At 43.3% G+C, this 21753-nt stretch overlaps 1 protein-coding gene across 2 annotated transcripts in view; it reads right to left on the bottom strand.

The window, feature by feature from the left end:
- Window positions 1-2981: 2981 nt before the first annotated feature.
- The window catches only part of LOC100552489 (zinc finger protein 420), a 55681-nt gene continuing 36909 nt past the window's right edge, over window positions 2982-21753 (bottom strand). The window contains exons 1-2 of one of the 2 annotated variants that reach the window (XM_062968787.1): window positions 19609-19695; window positions 2982-8796 (exon numbers count right to left, since the gene is read on the bottom strand). In XM_062968787.1, the coding sequence (XP_062824857.1) occupies window positions 7210-8628 (1419 nt within the window). In that variant the 5' untranslated portion in view covers window positions 8629-8796; window positions 19609-19695 and the 3' untranslated portion in view covers window positions 2982-7209. Of the gene's footprint in view, window positions 8797-19608; window positions 19696-21753 lie in introns of those variants that run through there. The other variant, XM_062968786.1, reaches the window with a different exon arrangement.

Below are 21753 nucleotides of genomic sequence, written 5' to 3' on the forward strand. Positions count from 1 at the left end.
CTGAACTTACTGATCGAAAGGCTGGAGGTTCAAATCCAGGGAGTGGGGGTGAGCTCCTGCTGTTAGCCCCAGCTCCTGCCAACTTAGCAGTTCGAAAACATGCAAATGTGAGTAGATGAATAAGTACCGCTCTGGTGGGAAGGTAACGGCACTCCATGCAGTCATGTCACCCATGTTAAAGTTTGTAGATATACCACAGATTTACCACAGTTACTGGGCCAATTTATGCCCTGCGGCATAATAAAGTGACACTCAGGTTTGTGCAATAAGTAACAGTAACTTCAGTTCAAAAAGTCAAACAGGGCAACAATATATATAGCAGTCTCTCTGAGTTCATAGTAAAGGTAAAGGTTTCCCCTGACCTTAAGTCCAGACATGTCTGACTCTGGGGGTTGGTGCTCATCTCCATTTCTAAGCCGAAGAGCCAGCGTTGTCCCAGCAGCTCAGCAGTTTAAGCTGCTGTGACACCGAGGGACCTCTCCTTCTTTAGAGGTTTTTAAAACAATGGCTGGATGGACATCTGTTGGGAAGGATCTGATTGTGTCTTCCTGCTTAGCAAAAGGGGTCAGACTAGATGATCCTTCAGGTCCCTTCCTAATGTAATATAGATGGCTTGGGAGTCTGGTGGAGTCTTCTTCTCTCTTTAAAACAAACGCTGCATGGCCATCTGTTGGGAACGTTTCCTACCTACCACATGAGGTCAGATTAGATGACCTTAAAAGACCCTTCCAAATCTCATATAGACTGCCTGGGAGAGTGGTAGGGACTCATTCTCTAGAGATCTGTGAAACAGAGGCTGGATGAGCATCTGTTGGGCAGGCTTGGATTGTGTATCTTTCTGTCTCCTAGCAGAAGCAGTCAGACTAGATGACCTTAGAGGTCCCTTCCAAATCTAATATAGACTGTCTGGGTGTCTGGTGGAATCTCCTTCTCTGGAGGCCTGCTTTCTTGGCAGAATTGGGTCAGGCTGGATGACCTTTGGGATCCCATCCATCTCTAGGATTCCATGATTTTATGGAGGGAGGGAAAGAAAGAAAGATGGAAATGAAGGCAAAGGAGCTGAGAAAATGGATGTCTGCTCAGAGGGAAGGAGAGGACTGCAGTATCAAAAACTCCCAGGCTTAATCAGCACTACAGACACGGCTCAACCAATCAGCTTCATGCATCTTATTTTGCTGATGACACACACATTAACTGATTTCTTACATATCGTAACAAACCACAACTCCCAAAATCAAGGATCATTCTCCCAAATGCCTGCAGTATGTTCAGGTGGTCATGGGGCTTCCCTATGCCAAGCGTGGTCCCGATCCATAATTGGTGGGGGTCACAGTATTGCTGGATGCAGGTGAACTACAACTCCCAAAATCAAGGTCCATTCTCTCAAACGCTTGCAGTATGTTCAGTGACAAGTGTGGTCCCAATAAATTGTCAGTGGAGGTTAGTTCCTCTAGATTAGGCATGGGCAACTGTTGGCCCTCTGGGAGTTTTGGACTTTAACTCCCATAGGCTGTTAGGAATTGTGGGAGTTGAAATCCAAAAGACCTGGAAGGCCAAAGTTTGCCCATGCCTGCTCTAGAAGTAGGTGAACTATAACTCCCAAAATCAAGGTCCATTCCCACTAAACCCTACAGTACGTTGAGTTGGTCATGGGGCTTCTCTGTGCCAAGTTTAGTCCCAGTCCATTGTTAGTGGGGGTCACAGTAGGTGAACTATAAGTTCCATTAAGGTTAATGTCCCCCCAAAGGTCTCCAGTATGTTCTGTTGGTCATGGGAAGGGGGGTCTGTTTGCCAAGTTTGGTTCAGGTCCGTCATTCGTGAGGGTGGCAGTGGTCTCCGAGTGTAGGTACTGCAAGTCCCATAATCTGTGGCAAGTTTGGTGCAGATCCATCATTGGTTGGGTTCACAGTGTTCTCTGGATGTAGGTCAAGTACAACTCCTATAAATCATGGTGAATTCACCCCAAACCTCTTCTTCAGTTGCTGATCAATTCCTGCTTGCTGTGTGCCATAGGAAAGGGTAGGAAAGGGTTAAGGGAGAGGCAGTGGGCAGGGTGATGCAAATTCCACTCCAAGGGAAAGTGAAAAGAACCAGGAATGTCCATTCTGGAGGAAAAACAGCAAATCCAGGAGGAAATGGTCCCCGTATGAAAGCCTTCCCATGGGTGGTGGCCAGTATTGTGTTTGTGGAGGACACTGGCAGGGCTCTTGGACATGTTCGTAGTGCTTGCTATAACCTGAAATGCATTCTCTGCGCCAAGTTTGGTGGATGATTGACCTCGGATCTGGGAGTTGTAGTTCCCAGATCCGAAAACTTATCTAGAGAGCTCTGACCCAGCCGACAATGGATCTGGCCCAAACTTGGCACACAGATCCAAGATGGCCAACTGTGCATGCCTGCCATAGATGTGGCCGAAATGTCAGGAGAGAATACTTATTGAACATGGCCATAAAGCCCAGAAAACACACAACAACCCATTGGAGGAAAACTTTTGGTGGCTTCTCAGCACTTTGGGTTGTAGCTGTTTGTGGAGGCGGGAGGCTGTCTGTGTAAGTGCAAACCTGTGCCACATACACCTTTTCACTTTTATTATGTGTCTACAAATAAATAAAATTAATGAATTATTCAATTAGCCTTATCGCAAAAACTATGCGTGACAGAGATAAAACACAGATTTGAATTCAGTGCAAAAAACTGCATAAAACCTGTATAAGATATCTGATGAAAAATACTTGTTGGCTTGTGTTACACGAATATGATGCAAACTGTGCAGGCTTTACAGTAGTCCGCTGTAATGTACTCATATTTTTAAAAGTTGACATGATGGGAAGAATAGACATATTTAAAATTAGCATAAAATTGATTTAAACTCTGCTACTTTCTAATTATTACAAAAAAGTTTGATTTTGTTGGCTTGTGTAACTGAAGCATAAAAATCAAACCCAGAACCATGCGACCGACAGACATATAAGTGGAAAACATTCTCCCTTTTGTCACCTTTATTAATTTGAAATATTATACATTAGAATTAGTGAATACAGCTGTGTTAAGGGGAGCCAGACCACCATCTTCCAAATGTTGCTTCTAGATGACTGTCCAGCATTCCTATGAAACAAAAACCGGGTCTCTAAAGTATACAATTTTTGTCCAACATCGTATGCATTCGAGTTCAATATTTTCAGGCCTTTCTGCAAAAGCACCACAATATGATAAAACTATCCCAACAATGTGCTCTCCTTTTTCAGCATGAATGAGCATTGCCTTTGTATGTTTTAGATCAGAGCTTTCCAAACTGTGTGCCGTGACACACTCGTGTGTCGGCTGTAGTCCACAGGCGTATCGTATGAAAAATGGCTCCCTTTGACCTCCCACTGGAAAAGACCCACAAAGGGCATCTAGTCCGACCCTCTTCAGCCAGGCAAGGAAGGCACAGTCAAAGCTCTCCCAACAGACTTCCATGAAACCTCAGCTTAAGCCTCTTCAGGAGATTCAAGACTCCTAAGCAGTCTATTCTTCACTGAGGATGGAAGGGACCCCCAAAGGGCATCTAGTCCAGCCCTTTTCAAACAGCCAGAAAGACAAAGCACCCGTGGAAGGCTATCCAGCCATGGTTTAAAAACTATCCAGACTATCCAGAGAGGTTTAAATGTAGATTCTACTACAACTTTTGTTATTTGCACAATAAGTACCAGAATAAATTAAGAAAATAAAATCTGGATAAGCTATAGAGGAAACTACACAAGAATTGTTTATACAGACAAGATTATATGAAAAAATATCTATACATTATTATATTTATATTCAAAATCTTCTCTTTTTTGGACTTTAAAAGAATTTATTGGCTTCTATACATCACTCACCACTCACATCTTCTGAGTGCCTTGCACATATCAACAAATTTATCCTCACAACAACCCTGTGAGATAGGAGTCCGCTGCCCCCCATTTTGACAGTGGGGAATTTGAGGCACAAAGAGATTTAAGACGTCCTCAGAGACACACTAGAAACCTTCAGCAGAGAAGAGAAAGAAATCCGATTGCTGAAGTCAGCACTGGATTATTAAAATATCTTCCCTTCTCTAAGGCCATATACTACCATATAAAATCCAGACTATTCGTTCTGCACTGGACTACATGGTATTGGAGACTCATATATTCCAGTTTGAAATGGACAATCTGGATTTTGTATGACAGTGTAGATGGGGCCTTAGTTTGTAGGACAAACAACAGAGGCTCTAGCAGCCTTTGCAAACAGAAGTTACATTCCCTTGAGAAACAGAAAATTTGCCGCATTAAACACCCAAGAGATAACACCTAAATAGCTACACCCTTAGCTAAAAAAGTATGGAAGAAACCCTATGAGAACAGTGACATTTAAGTTCTATATTTCTCTTCCTCCATCTTAACCACTAAATAAGGTAGTTTAATTCATGATCCAATCCGAGTTGTACAACTGTCAGCAGCACAGAGCAAAGCTGTATCCATTCTGACTCATCGACAGAATAGGTAGTGAGGTTCCAGAAACAAGTGATGATGATAATGCGAGAGGCAGGATGGAAATCCAACCGTGTTCTGAACCCTGCAGTGCGCTTTGGAAACACACTTGTGATACGAGGGTTGAATAAAAAGTAATGCCTCCACCTTCGTTACTTGGGTTTGGATGGGAATATTTTAATAAATCAAATGCAGATATCATCCCTTAGAATGTGCTCATTAACTACAACTATTCACTTTTCCACATAATCACCAAACAATTGGATACACTTCTGCCAACAATGAACAAGTTTTCTGAAGCTGTCACGGAAGAAGTCGACACTCTGTTTCCACAACCGGCATCTCACAGGACCCATCGTGCACAGATCTTCCGATAGCCAAGCAAAGCAATAATGTGATTCACACGTTCTTGTGAAATGCTGATTATGCTTGAAATTTCTCTGAGTGATACGACTATTGTCCTGAATCAATCTGTCCACCTTTTGCTTGTGAAACACGGTGGTTGCTGTCACAGGACGCCCAACTCTTTGCTTGTCACGCATGTCATATGTTCCCACCTCAACATCTTTAAACTTACTCACCCAACGATGCACAGGACTCACATCAACGCAATCCCCATAAACAGCTTGCATTCTCTGATGAATCTAATTTGGGGTGAGACCTTTTGCTGTCAAGAATTCAGTGACTGCACTTTGTTTAAGTCGCATTGACTAACTGCCTGCGCAGGGTTCCATACTTCACACTTTAACAACACAACCATTCAATGCTAAGGCTTCCCACCAAATGGAACTGTAGAGGAGAGTCTACTGAACAGGCCAGTACCTGTCGCATACCAGTACTGCCATCTGTTGAGGAGTTATGAAGGTGGAGGCATTACTTTTCATTCAACCCTCGTACATCTCAAGAACATGTCCCCACACCCATGAATCACAGCTTAGCCACTCTTCACCTCCAGTTCAGAGGCAGCGTTGCCCTCCCTGGAAACAGAGACGATTCCTGAGAGATCAACAGTTACAAAGCAATTTTGTTCCTGTATTATTTACATTTTAGAGGGGGGGAATTAAAACTATAGTAATCCTGTACATTTCTCCTGGATTCTGAAACTACCACACATTCAGAATGAAAGCAACCCTGTTATGTCATACACCTTCCTTTTAAAATCTCCAACTAAAAGAAATTGGGGTCTTTGGACAATTAAATGTGTTGAGTCTATTCCAAGGGTCAGAAAAGGTGACGACTCCATGAGCAGAGCGGAGGTCTTCTCTGTCACTTGAAAGGTTAATACATAATGGGACTCACCGCTTTCTCTCATAGCTTATCTCCCAGGATTGTCTCTTACATCAGAATCATAGTGCGGCTGCCCCATCCCTGAGGGTGGGTCCCATACCTTTTCAGTTATAGTTGGACAGCAAAAAACACAGAGGAAATTGCTACATCAGCAACAGAAGCAGCCCCAGAGGGGTGGTGAGAGAGTCAGCACCACCGATACAACAGCTTCTCTTATGATCCAAACATCTTGTTTCTCAAAACATTAACAAAGGGTACATATAAGCCATGCCTTGAAATAATCAGAGGCGGCAACAACCAGCCACTCTGTAACTGGAAGAAGTAAAGCTGACACTTGATTAAAGCAGTTCGGAGTCAGAGTGGGGAAAGTATGTTCCTCCAGATGCGGATGGACTAGCATCTAGGGTGGCCAAAGGTTTCTCTTCTCCGTCCTCACAACTCTTATCCTACAAACACACCTACAAAGGGGTAAGCTCATTGAACAGTGTGGGACTGACTTCCAAGTAAGCACATGCGATTCTGATGTATGTCAAATGAGTTTGGGGGGGGGGGGGGGGACTTTGTTTCTGATGCCTGTGCAGGAAGCAGTTTTGGTTGCCTTATGAAGCATTTGTACAAAAAGAAGTTAGCAAAAATAAAAATCTCCCATCTGATTTCTAAAGGGCATTTTAAAAACAACAAAAATAGCTTTTAATGTGTTAGTCTGGCCAATTAAAGAGACGAAGGTTTATAGATTTAGGGGGGAAAAAATCTTGGTGCAGTGCTTAGGTGGCATCACAACCAAGGCATAAATGTATCTATTGGCTAAATTCAAAACACTCATTCCCCCCTCCCCCCTCTATATGGCAATTGGTATTATTGCAAGATATGCCCAGTTGGCTATATAGACGCTATTTACACATGATATCTCACCACCCGCAAACAGTCTTTCAATCCCTATTACAGCACCAATCCATTGGGGGGGGGGGGGGGGGGAACCACCCTAATCAGTATATAAATGGACTACAAATAGATAGGAAATGGGCAACAAGTCTACATTAATGGAATCAAATGAGACCATTAACAACTCTTTCCTGCCTGTTGAAATTGGTCCCGGACAGGCTCAAATTTTAGGACTCTTCAGGCAGATTTAATAATTCATGTGTGAATCCAGGAAAGATGCAACCAGTAAGATAGTGACCACAAATAAGGTGGATAAGTTGTACTTTCCAAAATCTTATTAGGGGTTGGTTTAATCGCTGGTTATTGGTTAAACTGAATTATCATGATGCGAAAAGATGGATGTCTAAAAGGTTTTTCAGCAACATGAAAAGTTTGGAAAGTTTAGGAAGTTTCTCTGTGGTCAAATACTACTGTTCTTTCCAATGTGGATTCTATGTCTATGTACACTGGAACTCTCAGAGAAGCTCTTTCGACACTCTATGTATTTCTAGGGATTCACCCTAGTGTGGATCCTTTCATGCCAACGTAGACCTGAATTACGAGCGAAGCTCTGTCCACACTCCAGGCATGTATAGGGTTTCTCCCCAGTGTGAATCCTTTGATGCGAACGTAGATGTCCACTCTCAGTGAAACTCTTTCCACACTCCAGGCATGTAAAGGGTTTCTCCCCAGTGTGAATCCTTTGATGTGAACGCAGATGTGCAGTACGAGTGAAACTCTGTCCACAATCCAGGCATGTATAAGGTTTCTCCCCAGTGTGACCCCTTTCATGTGACCGTAGACCTGAACTATGAGTGAAGCCCTGTCCACACACCAGACATATATAGGGTCTCTCCCCAGTGTGAGTCCTTTGATGTGAACGCAGACCTGAACTCTGAGTGAAGCACTGTCCACACTCCAGGCATTTATAGGGCTTCTCCCCAGTGTGAACCCTTTGATGTGAACGTAGATCTGAACTCTGAAAGAAGCTCTGACCACACTCCAGGCATATATAAGGTTTCTCCCCAGTGTGAATCCTTTGATGTGAACGTAGATTTCCATTCTTAGTGAAGCTCTGTCCACACTCCAGGCATTTGTAGGGTTTCTCCCCAGTGTGAATCCTTTCATGTGTACGTAGATCTGAACTCCGAGTGAAGCTCTTTCCACATTCCAGACATTTATAGGGTTTCTCCCCAGTGTGAGTCCTTTCATGTGAACGTAGATCTGTACTCTGAGTGAAGCTCTGTCCACACTCCAGACATGTATAGGGTTTCTCTCCAGTGTGAGACCTCTGATGTGAATGGAGATCTGAACTCTGAGTGAAGCTCTGTCCACACTCCAGGCATGTATAGGGTTTCTCTCCAGTGTGAGTCCTTTGATGCAAACGTAGATTTCCATTCTTAGTGAAGCTCTGTCCACACTCCAGGCATGTATAGGGTTTCTCCCCAGTGTGAATCCGTTGATGTAAATGTAGACTTGGACTCCGAGTGAAGCTCTGTCCACACTCCAAGCATGTATAAGGTTTCTTACCAGTGTGAATCCTTTCATGTGAATGTAGACCTGAACTATTAGTGAAGCTCTGTCCACACTCCAGGCATTTATAGGGTTTCTCCCCAGTGTGAGTCCTTAGATGCGCACGTAGATGTCCACTCTCAGTGAAACTCTTTCCACACACCAAGCACGTATAGGGTTTTTCCCCAGTGTGAATCCTTTGATGTGAACGTAGATGTGCATTACGAGTGAAGCTCTGTCCACACTCCAGGCATGTGTAGGGTTTCTCTCCAGTGTGAATCTTTTGATGTGCACGTAGATTTGAATTATTAGTGAAGTTCTTTCCGCACAGCATGCATTCATAGTGCTTCTCTCCAGTGTGAGTACTTTCATGTTGCTGCAGACACTCCAGCCCTTTAGAAGCTTGTTCCTCCATGTCGACAATGATATGGGTTTTGAACTGCAATACAGATCCTTGGCTCTTCCTTTTCCTTTCTTATCTGTGAGGTCAAGAATTCAGCAAGATCATCACCTTGAGAGGATTTCTTTATCTTCCTATATTATGGGTTTCCTTATTGGACCCAAGAGACGGCTCCTCATTTCCCTGGTCAAGAAAGAAGCAAAAGATCAGGGATGAAAGCCAGAAACCTTTTATACCTGCAAAATGTCCCCCCCCCCCTTTTCCCCTTTATGGGTCCTGTTGAAATATGGAAAAACCAAATAATGCAGAAATCAAGGTCTGAAGTGCATACACAGATGCCAGCAAAGGCAATCACTGACTCTTAAAAAAGGAGGGAATTAATTCAAAAAGAAGAAAAAGAGAGAAGAGAAGAGAAGAGGGAAGGGAGGAAAGAAAGAAAGAAAGAAAGAAAGAAAGAAAGAAAGAAAGAAAGAAAGAAAGAAAGAAAGAAAGGGAATACCATCTAATACTGGGATATCACACTGATTTCATTAGGTCAAACACTAAAGAAATGAAGACAGGCAGAAAGGAACTGCCCAATATAAAAAGGGTGTCACTCACTGAGAAACACAGGCTTTTCATACAGGGTCCTTCCTACCGTGTTTCCCCGAAAATAAGACAGTGTCTTATATTAATTTTTGCTCCCAAAGATGCTCTCGGTCTTATTTTCAGGGAATATCTTACTTTTCCATGAAGAAGAATTCACATTTATTGATAAAAAATTAACATTTATTATATCCTGTACAGTAGTTGTCATCACAAACCGGCATAACCAGACAAGCTGTGAATCCTATCAAGAGTTTCTCGTTACTACCATTATTTCCATGTACAACACTCTATGGTATGTACATTTACCAAACCTGCATGCTCTGGTGTTCTGTTCAGTGGGCATGCTTTCAAACACAAACTTTGCTAGGTTTTACTTTCAGGGGAGGCCTTATATTTAACAATTCAGCAAAATCTCTACTAGGTCTTATTTTCTGGGGATGTCTTATTTTCGGGGAAACAGGGTAGGAATGTCTTTGCAATGGCCAACACAATGACCTGGGTAAGAACAGGCACCTACTCTGAGCAATCCTCCCATATAAGCTGCCTCATGAATGCCTTACTAAGCATAAGCAAAACAGCCTAGAAAGGGGGGCAGCAGATCAGCCAGTCTTCCGCCATGCATTAAATAAAACCTTGGCCTCCCAAAAGTTAATAAGAAAGCTGAAGGCTGGTGGGGAGGGGGGTTGTTCTCTGGATGCTTTCAAGTGGTCTCCAAAAGGTCCCAAATGTTTCTGCTTCTGAAAGGGGTACATCTTCACTGTGGAATAAATGCAATGTGACACCACCCCAACAACTGTAACTCAATGCTCTGGAATGTCCCCTTTGGAGAAATAAAGCAGGGTATAAATAAATGTAATAATGATTATGTCTGGAGCTGTGTTTCAGTTAAGGCTAGAGACCTTGTGAAACAACAATTCCTATAATTCCAGAGCACTGAGCCATGGAAGCTGCTGAAGGAAGAAACTGCTGGACACACAGGCCACATTGCCTTTTAAAATTTGATAAATGGGCTAGTCGATTTATTTATTTATTTACAGCATTCATATTCCGCCCTTCTCACCCCGAAGGGGACTCAGGGTCTAGTAGCAAATGGATGGAGAATGTTTGTGTGAAGTAAAGTAACTGAAAAAACTGAACGAATTCCTATGCACACTGTACTTATCTTGTTTATAGTGCAAAAACCCAAAGAAAACATTTAAAGTATATACTGTAACATGAACAATTTAAACCCCAGGGGCCATTCAGCCTTTGCTTTATTTATTTATTTATTTATTTATTTGTTTACTATATTTATATCCTGCCCTTCTCACTCCACAGGGAACTCTGAGCGGCCTTACAAAAAGGCAACGATTTGATGCCACATAATATAAAAGGTAAAAGTTTCCCCTGACATTATGTCCAGTCATGTCTGACTCTGGGGGTTAGTGCTCATCTCCATTTCTAAGCCGAAGAGCTGGTGTTGTCCGTAGACACCTCCAAGGTCATGTGGCCATTGGCATGACTGCATGGAGTGCCTTTACCTTCCCGCCGGAGCGGTACCTATTGATCTACTCACATTGGCATGTTTTCGAACTGCTAGGTTGGCAGAAGCAGGAGCAACAGCGGGCGCTCACTCCGCTCCCGGGGTTTGAACCTGCGACCTTTCGGTCTGCTAGTTCAGCAGCTCAGTGCTTTAATACACTTCGCCACCGGGGCTCCACATAATATACATACAATAAAATAAACAAAAGCATTAAAACTAACAAGTTAAAAACATCTCAACATTAAAACCAAAAACCAACTAATTAAAACCAAATAATCCAAAATTCTAATCTGAAGTCGTTCCAATTGTCATTGCACTATTCCGTTTTTCTTTACTGCACTGTAAATTACTGTCCCATAGCCATGTTTTTACCTTTTTACTGAAGATCAGGAAGGAGGGAGATGATCTGATTTTGCTGGGGAGCGAGTTCCACAGGCAAGGGGCAATCACAGAGAAGACCCTGTCTCTTGTCCCCACCAACCACGCCTGCGAAGGAGGTGAGCAGGGCCTCCCTAAAAGATCTCAATCTATAGAGGGAGATGAGTTTGGACAGGTAACCTGGGCCAGAACCCTTTAGGGCTTTATAGGCAAAAGCCAGAACTTTGAATTGTGCTTGGTAGCTAACTGGCAGCCACTGGAGCTGACGTAACAGAGGAGTTGCATGTGTTCTGGACACTGCCCCAGTGAGGTGTCTGGCTGCTACCCACTGGACCACCTGAAGCTTCAGAACAGTCTTCAAAGGCAACCCCACATAGAGCGCATTGCAATAGTCAGTTTGGGATGTAATGAGAACATGGATCACTGTAGCCAAGTCTGGCTTCTCAAGATGACACCAAATTCCAAAGATCCAGATGATCTCTCCCAACGGCTTCATGTGGATGTTAAACAACATGGGGGACAATACTGAGCTCTGCGGGACCCCACAAGACAAAGGCTGCGGAGACAAACAGGAGTCCCCCAGAAATACCATTTCAGAATGACCTTCCAGGAAGGACTGGAGCCACTGAAAAACAGTACCTCCAAGGCCCATTCCCACAAGGTGTCCCCGAAGGATACCATGGTCTACGGTATCAAAGGCCGCTGAGAGGTCCAAGAGAACCAACAAGGACAAACTCCCCCTGTCCAGTTCCCTGCATAGATCATCAACTAAGGCGACCAAGGCTGTTTCAGTTCCATGTTTCAGCCTAAAGCCAGACTGCACTAGATCCAGATAATCAGTTTTGCCAAAAAAAAGGGGAGACTAGAAACTGGCCAAAAGTTGTTCAATTGAGTGGAGTCGAGTAACAGTTTATTCAACAACGGTTTTATGACGGCCTCCTTTAGGCCTGCTGGAATCTTATTTTCTCGTACGAAGGTATTAAACACCATCTTCAACCATTCCCTCAAACCCCATCTAGCCTCCTTTATCAACCAGAATGGGCAGGGGGTCTAGGATGCACATTCACACTGGCCTCCAACTGACAAAGAGTTCTTCTCTCACCCTGGACTTTCCACAGATATATATAAACCTCCTTGCTTAGTTTCTCCATACTTCACAACCTCTGAGGATGCCTGCCATAGATGTGGGCGAAACGTCAGGAGATAATACTTCTGGAACATGGCCATACAGCCCAGAAAACATACAACAACCCCAAATCAAAGTATGTTTGTATGTCTGTTTGTGACACAAAGGCTATTGCCAAGGAAAGTGACCCTCTGTGATGTCGCTGGGAAAGAAAGGTGACATGTTTATGAGGAGAAGGAAAGAGGGGAAGGAAGGAAGGAGAAAAAGAAGGGAAAGAAAGGAAAGGGTGAAAGGAAGAGGTAAGGAAGGAAGAAAAACGATGGAAGGAAAAGAAATGAAAGGGGGAAAGTTATGAGGGAGAGGAAAAGGCAGGAGGGAGGAAAGGTATCCAAAAGCCAACATTCTCCACCTGGGAGGCTGAGAGAGTGGCACCTTGGCTTTATTTTGACTAATGAATCCTTATGAATTTTTCAAGGTTGAATCCAGCAAATTGAAAGGAAAATAATGAAAACACATGCAAAAATAGAAAAATGAGTAATACAGAAATAATAATTTCATATATTGTTGAATGCTTTATGGCCATGTTTCAGGAGCATTCTCTTCTAACATTACACCTGCATCCGTGGCTGGCATCTTCAGGAGCCAATCAATGAAATCAGCAGAAAAACAAACACTTTGATTAAGAACTCCTCAAGTAATCTTAACATATGTAAACATCTATGCAATTCGGAAGCCCTTCCTTCTAGGCTTTATGGACTTCCAAAAATCCATAAGGACTCCACTCTGGTCAGACCCATCGTGAGCACCACTGGCAAAATTTCTGGAGCACAACTACAAACCCACATTGGGCTCACTGCAAAGCACATTAAGGACTCAACTCACTTCATAGAATAATCAGCACCAATGACAAACAGATCACCTTCGATGTGGTGTCTCTATTCACCAAGGGTCCCATAACAGATACCATCGTACTCATTAACCAGAATTTCCCAGAAGACATCACAGCCTGTTTCAACATTGCCTCACTACAAGCTACTTCCAGCTACTTCCAGTAGGACAATGAATTCTATGAACAGAAAGATGGGGTAGCCATGGGGAGACCTCTTAGCCCAGTCAATGCAATTTTTTACATGGAACACTCTGAGAAACAAGCACCAAAAAGGTCCACAATTTGGTTCCAATATGAGGCTTGATGAATCCAAGGCTGGAATTAAAATTGCTAGAAGAAACATTACCAACCTTAGATATGCAGATGATACCACCTTGATGGCTGAAAGCGAGGAAGAGATGAGGAGCCTTATCACCAAGGTAAAAGAAGAAAGTGCAAAAGCTGGGCTGCAGTTAAACATCAAGAAAGCCAAGAAGATGGCAACTGGACAGACTGATAACTGACAAATAGAGGGAGAAAATGTGGAGGCTGGGACAGACTTTGTATTTCTAGCCACGAAGATTACTGCTGATAGACTGCAGCCAAGAAATCAGAAGACGTTTACTTCTTGGAAGGAGAACAATGACCAATCTTGATAAAATAGAGAAGAGTAGAGACATCACTCTGGCAATGGTCCACATAGTTAAAGCAACAGTATTCCCTGTAGTAACCTATGGATGCAAGAGATGGACCATAAGGAAGGCTGAGTGAAGGAAGATATACTTTTTTGAACTGTGGTATTGGAGGAAGATTCTGAGAGTGCCTTGGATATTTGGGTGGATGTGGTCCAGGACCTTGTTTAGTTCTTCTTCTCCATGGCTCGAAATGGAGTCCATCCTCTAGGAAATAATGCCTGACTGCTCACTGGAGGGAAGGATATTAGAGGCCAAGATGAAGTATTTGGCCACATCATGAGAAGACATCATGAGAAGACAGGAAAGCTTGGAGAAGAGAATGATGCTGGGGGAAATGGAAGGAAAAAGGAAGAGGTGCCAACCAAGAGCAAGATGGATGGATGGTATCCTTGAAGTGACTGGCTTGACCTTGAAGGAGCTGACCCCCCGGTGATGGCCGACAGGGAGCTCTGGCGTGGGCTGGTCCAGGAGGTCACAAAGAGTCGGACACGACTGAACGAAAAACAACAACAAATGGCTCCGATATGTGGGTGACACTTTCACCATTTCAAGCCATGGAGAAGAAGAACTAAACAAGGTCCTGGACCACATCCACCCAAATATCCAATTTGCCAGGGAAAAGAAATTGAAGGAAAGCTGACATTTCTAGGGGTCCTAGTCATCCGCAAACCAAATCAACAATTAGGCTACACTGTTTAGAGAAAACCTACACACACTGATAGATACTTACATAAAAACTCCAACCATCACTCAGGTCAAAAAAAGAAGCACAATTAAAGCCCTGATAGACTGTGCAGACAGTATATGCAAACCCCCGTCCTCCAAGATGAACTAAACCACTAAACCGGGTTCCACAGACTAATGGGTATGTATTCTATGACAGACATCAGAAGAGCTGCAAAATTAAGAACAAGCCACATAAGTAAGGACAAAGACCCACCCAGAGAAAAAGTGTTCTTACCATACAACAAGGGAACCACTGACTGCATAGAGAAGCTGATGAAGAAACACAACCTATAACCAATCTACAGACCCACCAAGGAAATTCAACAAATGCTATGTTAAGCAAAGGATAAGCGGGATGCTCTAACTCAGGGGTTCTCAAACTTTTAAAGCCATCGAGCCCTTTTTGAAGGAAAGGTTTCTGGTGCAGCCCCAAGAAACCTCTGGACATAGAGGCTGCATTGCATTTTAAACTTTGACAGAGGGGCTGGGCCAGTGGCAGATGGTGAATGTTTGTGTGAACTAACAGGAAAAAAATGAACAAATTCCTGTGTTCACTGAACATATCTTGTTTGTAATGCAAAAACAAAGCACGAGCAACACAATACTTAAAATGAAGACCAATCTTCTTCAAAATAAACTTAATTCTATTTCAGTGGAAGACCCTAGAGGCCACACAATCCAACCTCTTTCCGCCATGCAGTGAAAGCACCCTCAATAGATGGCCATCTAGTCTTTGAAATAATACTAATACTAATAATAATTGACAAAATTATGATCTGTCAACTGCAAAAGGCCACCTTACTAGGATCTGCACGCATCAACCGAAAATACATCACACAGTCCTAAATTTTGGGAGGTGTTCGACTTGTGATTTTGTGATACGAAATCCAGCATATATATCTCGTTTGCTGTGTCATACTGTGTTTTTGTGTCAATAATAACAATAACAATAATGGGAGCAACTCAGGGGGCACCCAGTTAAACCTACTTCTGCCATGCAGGAAAAGCACAAGTCAAAGCATCCCAACAGATGGCCATCCAGCCTTTAAAATAATGACTATAAAAATAGTAATAATAACAGAAGAAATGTGAGGGGCTACCCAGTTCAACCTGCTACTGCCATGCAGAACATGCACATTCAAAGCGCGGATGGGGAGGCCTTGCAGACCATGGTAGCTTTGGCACATGTAGGGTGGCTTGGTGTGGGGAGAATGCGGGGAAAGAAGCTTGGGAGTGAGGAGTGGAAGAGGAGGTGGCTTGAGTATGAGGAGTGGAAAGGGAGGGCAGCTTGGGTGTAGGGAGTGGGAAAGTAGGCGATGTGGGTGTGAGGAGGAGAAAGAAGGGGGCTTGGGTATGGGGAGTGTGAAAAAGAGGGGTTTGGATGTGGGGAGTGGGAAAGGAGGGGGTTGGGTATGAGGACTGGGAAGGGGGTGAGATTGGTTGTGGGTAATGGGAAGGGACTTCGGTGGGGGGAGTGGGAAGGGAGGGGTCTTGGGCAGGGAGGGGTCTTGGGTGTGGGAATGGGCAGGGAGGGGAACTTGGCAGTGGGAAGTGAAGGGGTGTGGACGTAGGGTGTGGACTTGGGGAGTAGGCAAGGAGGGGGCTTGAGCGTGGACAGGGAAAGGACTTAGACGTGGGGACTGAGAAGAGAGGGGTGTGGGCGTGGGCAGGGAGGGGGCTTGGCCATGGGTATTTGGCAGGGAGGGGGCTCGAGACATTCCATAGGGGTGTGTGTGTGTGTATATATACAGCCCACTTGCTTGACCACCATCAGATCTTTTGAAGATGCCAGCCAGAGATGCAGCCAAACATTAGGAGAGAATAGTTCTGAACATGGCCATACAGCTCGAAAAACTCAAGCAACCCAGTGATTCTGGCCATGAAAGCCTTTGATTATACAATAAAAATACAGTAGTGTCTCACTTATCCAACATTCGCTTAGCCAATGCAGTTTGCCTCCCGCCCCAATCCACAGCTGTTTCTCTAGGAAGCAAGGGTTGAACTTTTTATGGATTTACTTTCCAATAATGTTGCTACTGTTAGTTCATTTTATGCATTTCTATCTTTATTTATAGTCAATTTGTTAGTAGCCAATGTTTTTGTAGTCAATATTTTTAATATATTATGATGTTTTGGTGCTAAATGCATAAATACAGTAATTACTACATAATGTTACCATGTATTAAACTGCTTTTTCTGTTGATTTGTTGTAAAGCATGATGTTTTGGTGTTTAATTTGTAAAATCATAACATAATTTGACGTTTAATAGACTTTTCCTTGATCCCTCCTTGTTATCCAACATTTTCACTTATCCAATATTCTGCAGGCCCGTTTATGTTGGATAAGCGAGACTCTACTGTAATAAAAAATAATTTCATTTCTTATCCGCCTCTCCTTGTGTCTTGAGACAAGTTACACAATAATTATAACCCATAAAGTTATAAAAAATGATATATATTTATATATATATATATTTAGGAGCCTCTTGGCACAGTGTGTTAAAGCAATGAGCTGCTGAACTTGCGGACCAAAAGGAACCAGGTTCAAATCCCGGGAGCAGAATCAGCGCCCGCTGTTAGCCCCAGCTCCTGCCAACCTAGCAGTCCGAAAACATGCCAATGTGAGTAGATCAATAGGTACCTCTCCGGCGGGAAGGTAACAGCATTCCATGCAGTCATGCCAGCCACATGACCTTGGAGGTGTCTACGGACAACGCTGGCTCTTAGGCTTAGAAATGGAGATGAGCACCAAACCCCAGAATCGGTCACGACTGGACTTAACGTCAGGGAAAAGCTTTACTTTTATATGTATATTTAAAATAAGCGCATTAAAAAGCAAGGAAATCCCAGAGACAGATCTTGATAAAATAATAAAATGGAAAGTAGATAAAGATAAAGGAACCATGGGATACATTTACAAAATAATCACAGGAAAACTAAACAATATAAAAAAATACTTTGACAGAAATCTGGAAGGAGGAACTAAGTTGTAATAAGAGAGAAATAGAAAATTGGATAAATTCAATTAATAAAATAAAACATTTAAAGATAAAGCAAATGCAAAGTAAAATCCACACAAAATGGTATACAACGCCTGTGCAACTAGCCCATATAACAGAACCTCCCCAAAACAATGTTGGTACAACTGCAGGAAAACCGGAACATACACCCACAAGTGGTGGGATTGCGAAAAAATACAAAGGTTCCATAAAACAATTAAGAAAGAAATGGAGGAGCTATTAGGAATAAAAATAGATTAAGAGACAATTTTTCCTCCATAAAATTGAAGGTGAAGGTGGAACTAAAAAATGGGAACAATTAATAAATTATATGTTAAATGCAATTAAAGCCACAGTCGCCTTCGGCTGGAAGGACTAAAAGAAATGGGATATTAAAACATGGTATAAATATTTAGCAGACTACCTCCTCCAAGACTAAATTAACGAAAGGAAAAGTTACTATAGAAACAGCCAAATCAGAAAGACATGGGAGGCAAAATGGAAAGACTTAATTTACAGAATAAAGGGGAAAGACAAATACTGTGGAGAGGAGGGAGGGAGAAAAATGAGGAAGAATGTAAACATGTGTTACGGATGGAAAATGTTCTGAATGTTTGTATAATTTTACGTAGCACTATTTACAATAAAAAATAATTAAAAAAAAGGTTCTGCTCCGGCGGGAAGGTAACGGCGCTCTATGCAGTCATGCCAGTGGCCACATGACCTTGGAGGTGTCTACGGACAACGCCGGCTCTTCAGCTTATAAATGGAGATGAGCACCAACCCCCAGAGTCAGACACGACTGGACTTAACGTCAGGGGAAACCTTTACCTTTATATATACAGTAGAGGTTCACTTATCCAATATAAACGGGCCGGAAGACTGTTGGATAAGTGAATATGTTGGATAATAAGGAGGGATTAAGGAAAAGCCTATTAAACATACAACAAATTTGACAGAAAAAGTAGTTCAATACACAGTAATGCTATGTAGTAATTACTATATTTACGAATTTAGCACCAAAATATCACGATGTATTGAAAACACTGACTACAAAAATGCGCTGGATAATTCAGAACGTTGGATAAGTGAGTGTTGGATAAGTGAGACTCTACTGTATATTAAAAATAAGCGCATTAAAACGTGTTTCTCTGAAAGATATATGACAAAATGGGGTTCAAGACAGAAAAAAGGCAGTTCATCTTAGGGGGGGGGAGGGGGGGGGTCGAAGGAGGGAAACATTTCCCCCTGTTTTCCTGTTACAGTAGAGTCTCACTAATCCAAGCCTCTGGATTATCCAAGCCATTTTTGTAGTCAATGTTTTCAATATATCGTGATATTTTGGTGCTAAATTCGTAAATACAGTAATTACAACATAACATTACTGCATATTGAACTACTTTATCTGTCAAATTTGTTGTCTTAACATGATGTTTTGGTGCTTCATTTGTAAAATCATAACCTAATTTGGTGTTTAATAGGCTTTTCCTTAATCCCTCCTTATTATCCAAGATATTCGCTTATCCAAGCTTCTGCCGGCCCGTTTATGTTGGATAAGTGAGACTCTACTGTATTTAAAATAAGCGCATTAAAACGAGTTTCTCTGAAAGACTTATGACAAAAAAGGGTTCAAGACAGAGAAAGGCAGTTCATCTTACAGGGGGAGGGGGTCGAAGGAGGGAAACCATTTCCCCCTGTTTTCCTGTTATTTCCTCCCCCCCCCCCCCGCTCGCCCCCTATAAACGGAACAGAGGTTAAACACAAGGCACGAGTTTAAAATCCGTGCTCAAAACTGGATGGGAAGCTGAATGAAGACTCCAGAAGGGCCTGGATCTCTCTCCCTCGAGGCCTAGCCTTCAGGGGGGAAATCCCTCAGGAAAGAGGCGGCTTCACCTGAGGGAAAGGCCTCTCTCTCTCCTTCCTTGTATGACCTTGCGGCACCAAGGAGGCCGAGAGGCGGCGGAGGCATTCCTGGCCCACCCCAGCCTGTCTTGGTCGAGCTGGAAGAGACCCAAATGGATCCCGGGATGGAGATCTGTTCGCGGGTGGGTCTCTCCCTCCGTCCCCCCCGGCCGCGCCCGCCCCTCACTCACCCTCTCCTCCTTGCTTCCTCGCAAAAATGGCGGCGCCGGCGAGGGGGCGTGGCCTAGGTGACGTCGCCGCCTGCCTGCCTCCCAATGGGAAGCGAAGGGGGCGTGGCCGCAGGCTTTGCCAAGGAGCCCTGCTGCTCCCAGCCAAGGACACCCCTCCCTCCCTCCAGGACGCAGAATAATAATAAGAATAATAATAACTTTATTCTTATACCCCGCCCCATCTCCCCGAAGGGACAGAAGCCCATGGGAAGCCGGAGGAGGGCCTGCCTTGCCTCCCTTTACCCCACATGCCAGCACCGCACCATTACACAGGAAAAACATTCAAATCGGGAACACACGTTTGTTCAAATTTTGTTTACATAGTGCCGGGCTGTGGCCCAGGCTGGTGAGCAGCCTGCTGCAATAAATCACTCTGACCATGAGGTCATGACTTCGAGGCCAGCCCGTGGCGGGGCGAGCACCCGTCAATTAAAAAAATAAAAAAATAGCCCCTGCTCCTTGCTGACCTAGCAACCCGAAAGATAGTTGCATCTATCAAGTAGGAAATGAGGTACCACTTGTAAAGTGGGGAGGCAAGTTTAACTAATTTACGACGTTGGAATGAGGAACTGTGGTCATATGTTATTTGAGTGATTATATTACTTCTGTTTATGTGATTGTTTTAGTCAATTGTTATGGGGGGTTTTTTGTATTCTTATAGCGTTTTATAGTGTTTTCAGTGTTTTATTGTACAATGTTTTATCCTGATTTTATATTGGAAACGGCCCTGAGTCCCTTTCAGGAGAGAGGGCGGTATACAAATAAACTTTTACTTACAGTGGATGATGAAGCAGCTGCTCCCCCCTGTGGCCAGAATCGAACATCCCTTCAAATTGCCTCTGCGTCTGTCTGTCTCTGTCTCGGTTCTATGTGTATATTATGGGCATTGAATGTTTGCCCTATCTATATCTATATATATATATAAAAGAGTGATGGCATCACGGCGATGGACAAAACAACAAATCTACAGCTCCCCCAAACTCTAAAATTGGCAACGCAATCCATCATCCCCGCCTCCAGTAAGATACAACATAATCAAACAAAAAACACAATCACAACACGGAAACAGCCAGGCTTTAAAGCTACAAGGTCATTACATGCTAATCATTTTTCCTAATTGCAGCATTCATACTTCCCTCCAACAGACAAAAACAATCAAAAATATTGTATATTCACAACCTTACGAAAATAATACCCCTGATGGTGCAGCGTGTTAAAGCGCTGAGCTGCTAAACTTCTGGACCGAAAGGTTGCAGGTTTGAATTCGAGGAACAGACAGAGCCCCCACTGTTAGCCCCAACTTCTCCCAACCCTAAAGTTCAAAAACCTTCAAATGAGAGTAGATGAATAGGTACCACTCCAGCGGAAAGGTTACGGTACTCCATGCAGTCATACCACATGACCTTGGAGGAGTCTACGGACAACGCCAGCTCTTCAAGCTTACAAATAGAGATAACCACTAACCCCCAAAGTCGGACACGACTGGACTTAATGTCAGGGGAAAACGTTTACTCTTTACCTTAACTACCACCAATTCCTCAATACTTTATTTCCCATACCACCAGACTTCGCCACAGCAACGCGTGGCCGGGCACAGCTAGTCTATATATATAAAATGATAAAGTTGTTTGCGCAGTGACTATAACAACAAAACTAAACATCCCAGAAATACGAAATTTGGCAACACAATGCAAAAGGCTTGCCTCCAGGTTACAACAACACAACCACACCACGAAACCACAATCCAGACCCACAAAACTCACAACAACACATCATGCGATAACAACACAACTAAACGCCCCAGAAATACAAAACTTGGCAACACAATGCAAAAGCCTTGCCTCCCAGTTGTAAGAACACAACCACACTACAAAACCACACAGGACCCACAAAACTCACAACAACGCATCGTGACTATAACAACACAACTAAACGCCCCAGAAATACGAAACATGGCAACACAACACAAAAGCCTTCCCTCCAGGTTGTAACAACACAACCACACCACAAAACCACAATCCGGACCCATAAAACTCACAACAACGCATCGTGACTATAACAACACAACTAAACGCCCCAGAAATACTAAACTTGGCACAGAACTAA

This window comes from Anolis carolinensis, chromosome 1 (genome assembly GCF_035594765.1).
Source record: "Anolis carolinensis isolate JA03-04 chromosome 1, rAnoCar3.1.pri, whole genome shotgun sequence".
In the NCBI taxonomy this organism is placed as follows: domain Eukaryota; kingdom Metazoa; phylum Chordata; class Lepidosauria; order Squamata; family Dactyloidae; genus Anolis; species Anolis carolinensis.